General features: G+C 47.8%; 1 protein-coding gene across 1 annotated transcript in view; it reads left to right on the top strand.

Annotated features, from left to right (window-relative positions):
- Positions 1-358: 358 nt before the first annotated feature.
- The window catches only part of LOC122924379 (proline dehydrogenase 1, mitochondrial-like), a 152103-nt gene continuing 145719 nt past the window's right edge, over positions 359-6742 (top strand). The window contains exon 1 of the mRNA XM_044275405.1: positions 359-727. Coding sequence (XP_044131340.1) covers positions 410-727 — 318 coding nt within the window. The 5' untranslated portion in view covers positions 359-409. The remainder of the gene's footprint in view (positions 728-6742) is intronic.

Genomic DNA, 6742 nt, shown 5'->3' with positions numbered 1-6742 from the left:
TGCCATATGGAAAAAACGGAACGGAACAACGGAACGGAAACGGAACCACAACGGAAGCAAAAAAACATCTGTCGGGGCCGGATCTGTGAAAAACAGACCGCAAAACACTGAAATCGACATACTGTAGTGTGAAAGAGGCCTAATACTCCCAAAAAGCACTGCACACTAGAGCTCTTAGCACACTGTGACAGGGTTGGAAGCCAAGGTTTGTGCAGGGGCCCAGTGTCTTGCGCTCCCCTACCCCGCGGTTACCGCACCCACCGCGCCGCAGGAATTTCACATGGCTTCAGTCTAACAGGGCGGAACCAATCAGAGTGCGGGGGTGTGTGGGGCGGAGGACGGCAGCTACAATGACGTGGGCAGTATCATCTGAGCGTAGCCCTCACGTGGACTCTCACCAGCATCACCCATGGCGTGCAGCAAGATGTCTGTGCGGCTCGCCGCCAGCCTCAGGTGCCCGTTCACACTGCCGCTGCGCTTCAGCTCCACAGTAGCCAAGGCCAAGGAGCAGGCTGCAGAGGATGGAGCCCAGGGGAAGCCATGTCCCCTCAGCTCCGGAGGGGGTGACATGGAGAGGAGCCGGCTCCACAAGCCTTGCCCTGCTGTCACTATAACGTTTGATAACACGCAGGAAGCCTATAAGAGTAAAGCCACGTGGGAGCTGCTGCGGAGCCTCATGGTGTTCTGGCTCTGCTCCGTGGAACCCTTGGTGGACCGGAATCAGCAGGTAATATGCCCAGCACCCATGCCAGGGTCAATGATGGGACATGCTGGAAAACTCTGCCCACCAAGTCTGTTCTGCTTCTTATAACTTGGGTTTCACTTTCACCTTCAAGATCTCTGCTCTCAGACTGTGAATGGAAACATTCTTGGTGAAGAATGCTCATGTCTGACAGCTGTCAGTGTGTTGTAACTAACCTGAACAGGGCAGATTTTCAGCCTCTTTCTAAACATTGTTCTCATTCACTGACAGCAAGCAGAGATGAAAGTGGTGATGCATTTGCAGACAATTGCAGAACATACATTATATAATGTGCAGAATCCCCTTATGAAGCGGATCTGTTGACGGCCTATGTAAGGGCCGGATATGACAGGGACAAGTCCTCGCTCCTGTTGGCCCAAATTTTATGTATTTATTGTTTGTTCGTGCGAATAAGGCTACTTTCACACTTGCGTTTTTACTGGATCCGGCAGGGTTCAGCAAAAACGCTTCCGTTACAGATAATAGAACCATCTGCATCTGTTATGAACGGATCCGGTTGTATTATATTTAACATAGGCAGGACAGATCCGTCATTAACTCCACTGAAAGTCAATGGGGGACGGATCCGTTTTCTATTGTGACTTGTGTTTTTTTATGGTATTGAGCCGCTATGACGGATCTCAATACTGGAAAATATTAACGCTAGTGTGAACGTAGTCTAAAAGACCCCTCTGTCCCTGCAGACTATCTCCCTGTCCAGGTGGAGTACTACATAGGCAAGAAGCTACAAATACACTTTTATTAGCAAGCCCCTTTTGGCTGCATCCCGACCACCTTTACAGTGTGGATTGACCTCGTTACTAGTGTTGAGCGAACTTGTGTCTTAAATTCGGCGTCCAAAGTTTGGGTTATCTAAGAATCCCGTTATGGATTCCGCTACCACAGACCATAACAGGATTCTATGACGGCACGCACCGCGGAAGCCTATAAGAGGCATTCTCTCATAATGGTAGTCTATGCTGGCCATAGGCTTCTATTATGACGGAATGTAATACAGAATATTCCTCTAATAGGCTTCCTTGGTGCGTGTCGACGTAGAATCCCGTTATGGTCCGTGGTAGCAGAATCCATAATAGGATTCTTAGATAACCTGAACTTTGGACGCCAAACTTAAAACACAAGCTCGCTCAACACTACCCGTGACCATTCAGACTAACGTATTGCCGCTGTGCACTTGTTTAACTCCGTATTGACTTGAATGGCTCCGCAATCTGCAACATATGGCAAAAGATACATGTCTTATCTGTTGCAATGCGGAGGCGCGGATCGGAAGCCCACGGAAACACTCCGAACTTACGGGTCCGTGCCTCCGCACCACAAAGAAACAGGACATGCCCTATCTTTTGCCGTATGTTGCAGATCAAGGACCCATTCAATTCAAGGAGTGTTATGGAGTAAGTACGGAGCTCACACGGCCATTGCAGTACCGCTGTTTGTTTGAATGGGGCCTTAGTGTGTGAACATGGCCTAACTGTGATATCCCACATATTTGATGCCACACAGAAATGAAATGAGAGCCAAAGCCACTTCCACACAGTAATTGGTCAGAGATTTTGAGCCAAAACCAGGGGCGGCTCTGAACACAGAACAGGAGCAGATCTTTCCCTTATTCCTTATCTCTGTGGAGGCTCCAGTCCTGGTTTTGGCTTAGTCACCGATGGAAATCACTGACCACTGACTGTGTGAAATGAGCCTAACTTATTGCTGACTGTTAATGGCTGCTCAATTTTTAGGCAAATTGTGCAGCCATTACAGGGAGTTTCCCATCTCATAATTTGTGGTAGATCCTACCTCTGATACCCGCTCCTTAGGCTAGGTCTACACGATGACATTTGTCGCACGACAGATAGGGCACAACTACACTGCAACATTTGTCGCGCGACAATTTTTAGAATGGCCGTCTATGGTGTCGCACTGAAACATGCATCCACCTCGAAAAAACATCTCTGCCTGTTGCAGTGTGACACCATAGACTATTATTATAAAAATTGTCGCGCCACATTGGTGCGACAAAATGTCGTCATGTAGCCCTAGCCTAAGTCCAGAATGGGGTCTCCTAAGTGAAGGAGAGCACACTATGCATGTGGTAAATGAAGAGGATGCCACGCATGCGCGGTGTGCTCTCCTTTACTTAGTTCTGGAGATAGGAGCGAGTACCAGAGGTGAGACCCATGTTCAGATCGGAAAACCCCTTTAAAGAGGTTATCACTCAAAAACGTATTTTTAAATCACATATTAAGTGGAATTTCTTCCTTTTTGTGGGTGCGGTGTCCTATTCATCGCGTAGTAAGGGTCTATTCACACGTCCGTTGTTTGTTTCCTGATCTGTTCCGTTTTTTGCTGAACAGATCTGGACCAGATCTGGACCCATTCATTTTCAATGGGTCCTGGAAAAAAACGGACAGCACAATGTCAGATTTTTTTTCTGGACCCATTGAAAATGAATGGGTCCAGATCTGTTCAGCAAAAAACGGAACAGATCAGGAAAGAAACAACGGACGTGTGAATAGACCCTAATACTTTTCATGGGATAAGCCTTTTAAAAGGGGTCTTCCGGTTCTTCGATATTGGTGACTTATTCTCAGCATAGGTCATCAATATCAGGTCGGTGGGGGTTCAACACCCAACATTCCTACCAGCTACACAGTGGGCAGAGCCAGAAGCACAACGTTCAGTCCAATGGGCGTGCCAGGGTTCTGCCGCTCATCTTCCATTCATGTGAATAGGAAGGAGCCATCCCATAGAAGCGAATGGGACTGCGGAGGTCTAATTACATCTGCTGAATGTTGACAGCGAGCAGGTAAACAGTCAAGAGAAAGCAGCGCTCATATGACTGCCACATTCTTTTCAAGCAGCTTGGCCTTTAGGCCTGATAATATGTTGAGACTTGTCCTATTAAAGGGATTCTGTCAGCAAGATTTTCGATATGGAGCTGTTCATATCATCCTCTCAGCCTCCATTATCTAATTTAAAATATACTATTTTCACCCCCACCAGTCCTTTTCATTTTGGATAAAAATCTGTTTTATTAATATGCTAATTACCTTACTAGCGTGCCCAAGGGGCTGTCCCTCCGGCCGTTTGTGCCCAGCCGCGCTCCTTATCTCTTAGCCCAGCGCCGCCCCACTGCTAATTATGCACTCCTCTCATCGCCGATGGTGCGCCGTACCAGTGGATTTAGGGCGCATGCGCAAGATTACGGCGCACCATCGGCGATGATAGGAGTGCATAATTAGCAGTGGGGCGGCGCTGGGCTACGAGATAAGGGGCGCGGCTGGGCACAAACGGCCGGAGGGACAGCCCCTTGGGCATGTTAGTAAGGTAATTAGCATATTAATAAAACCGATTGTTATCCAAAATGGAAGGACAGGTGGGATAAAACTAGTATATTTTTAATTAGATAATGGAGGCTGAGAGGATGATATGAACAGCTCCATATCGAAAATCTTGATGACAGAATCCCTTTAAAGAGGACCTCTCACTACTCCTGACAGGCATGTTTTAATAGCTTCATGCATCCCCATGTAATAACAATTCTGGAACATCTATTCCTATGTCTGTATATTGTCCCATTCCTGTATTATGTCTACTAGAAGCTATGAATGAATTGCTAGCAGTCTGCAGTAAGGGTACAGGGGGGAGGTAACCTGTTGGAGGTGTGTACCAGTCTGACAATGGCAGCACTGATTGGATAGAGTTAAGCCTCTTTCACACTTGGGTTGTCCGGATCCGGCGTGTACTCCACTTGCCGGAATTACACGCCGGATCTGGAAAAACGCAAGTGTACTGAAAGCATTTGAAGACGGATCAGTCTTCAAAATGCGTTCAGTGTTACTATGGCAGCCAGGACGCTATTAAAGTCCTGGTTGCCATAGTAGTAGTGGGGAGCGGGGGAGCAGTATACTTACAGTCCGCGCGGCTCCCGGGGCGCTCCAGAATGACGTCAGAGCGCCCCATGCACATGGATGACGTGCCATGCGATCACGTGATCCATGCGCTTGGGGCGCCCTGACGTCACTCTGGAGCGCCCCGGGAGCCGCACGGACAGTAAGTATGCTGCTCCCCGCTCCCCACTACACTTTACCATGGCTGCCAGGACTTTAGCGTCCCGGCAGCCATGGTAACCATTCAGAAAAAGCTAAATGTCGTATCCGGCAATGCGCCGAAACGACGTTTAGCTTAAGGCCGGATCCGGATCAATGCCTTTCAATGGGCATTAATTCCGGATCCGGCCTTGCAGCAAGTCTTGCGAGCCCCGACGACGGAACTCTATGCCGGAAGAAAAGAACGCAAGTGTGAAAGAGCCCTAAGTCTGTGCAGATACTCCCCCCCCCCAACTTGTTACCTCATTCATAACTTCTAGTAGAAATAACAGAGGAATGGCACAACATACAGACATAAGAATAGATGCTCCAGAATTGTTATTACATGGGGGATGCATGAAGCTATTAAAACAGGAATCTCGGGAACATTGAAAGGTCCTCTTTAAAGGGAGTCTGTCACCACATTTTAGCATGTTAGACCGTTAAAATAGGGTTATGTGATCCAGCCAGAACATAAAAACGGTACCTTTGTGGTAGAAAACGGACTTTTCAATTTGCAGAAAACGAACTTATAAGATTATCTTCTGAGCCCTCTCAAGTGCCCAGGGCGGTCTCTCAATCCTCAGAGCCCAGGCAGGCACCTCCTAAACGGCTGATAACTCCGCCCTCCGTGCGCCTCTGCCCGTCCGTTTACTCCCCTCCCCTGTCCCTTTCCACTGCGGTACAAATCGTAGCGGGCGCATGCGCAATGCGATGCCCGCTCCTGGCAGGGCATCGCAATACCTATTGCGCATGCGCCGGCTAAACGGCGCGAAATCTGCAGGATTAGCCGGCGTATGCGCAATAGGTATTGCGATGCCCTGCCAGGAGCGGGCATCACATTGCGCATGCGCCCGCTACGATTTGTACCGCACAGCCACAGTGGAAAGGGACAGGGGAGGGGAGTAAACGGGCGGGCAGAGGCGCACGGAGGGCGGAGTTATCAGCCGTTTAGGAGGTGCCTGCCTGGGCTCTGAGGATTGAGAGACCGCCCTGGGCACTTGAGAGGGCTCAGAAGATAATCTTATAAGTTCGTTTTCTGCAAATTGAAAAGTCCGTTTTCTACCACAAAGGTACCGTTTTTATGTTCTGGCTGGATCACATAACCCTATTTTAACGGTCTAACATGCTAAAATGTGGTGACAGACTCCCTTTAAGGTTACTTATCAATAGCAATTGTCTTATTACCACAAGCACAATTACAATGACAAGTAACACCTCTGTATAGATAACACAGGATCCACTATTTACAATAAGTGATATCACAGCTGATCAGTTCTTTCCTGACCTTTGCACATGTCACGAAGCATGCTTACAAAACTCTCCCATAGGACTCAATCGGGTCCCCTCCGGTCCATTGTGTCTATGGCCCATGTGGCAGCTTAGTGGACACTGCGCGAACTGCATAATTTTAGGATTTTTGACACATAGGTAGTGGCATGGAATATTAAAAACCATCTCCAAACATTCTAAAGAAATATGTTTAACATAAATAGGCCATTTTCTGATCACACTTTAAAGAGGTTTTCCAGAAATAAATTGATGAGGAGTGTGGGTCAGAAGTTCTTTCACTACTGCTCCAGGCTCCACTGGACTTCACTTTGTAGTCCTGGCTGGACTTGGCAGGTCACCGTTATGGACAGTAGTTGGCTAAATGGATCTTTCCTGGCGTTTCTGATGTGTTGAGTCAGAACAGGAAGTGAAGAGTAGCAGGGGCTAGAGCAGCTTCAGAACGGAAGCAATGTATGATCAGTGGAGGTAAAGATTTTATTTTTAAACCCTTTTTGAGCCCTATTTTATTCAAATAAAAATCTCCATGAAAAATCCCTGTAACTGTAACTTTCAGTAGTGATAAATGGGCAGGTTACAACAGTCTGTTTCCTTCTGGAGAAAAACA

This window comes from Bufo gargarizans, chromosome 1, assembly GCF_014858855.1.
Source record: "Bufo gargarizans isolate SCDJY-AF-19 chromosome 1, ASM1485885v1, whole genome shotgun sequence".
In the NCBI taxonomy this organism is placed as follows: domain Eukaryota; kingdom Metazoa; phylum Chordata; class Amphibia; order Anura; family Bufonidae; genus Bufo; species Bufo gargarizans.
Note: the sequence above shows the minus strand (reverse complement) of the source record. Positions and strands in the feature narration are given on the sequence as shown.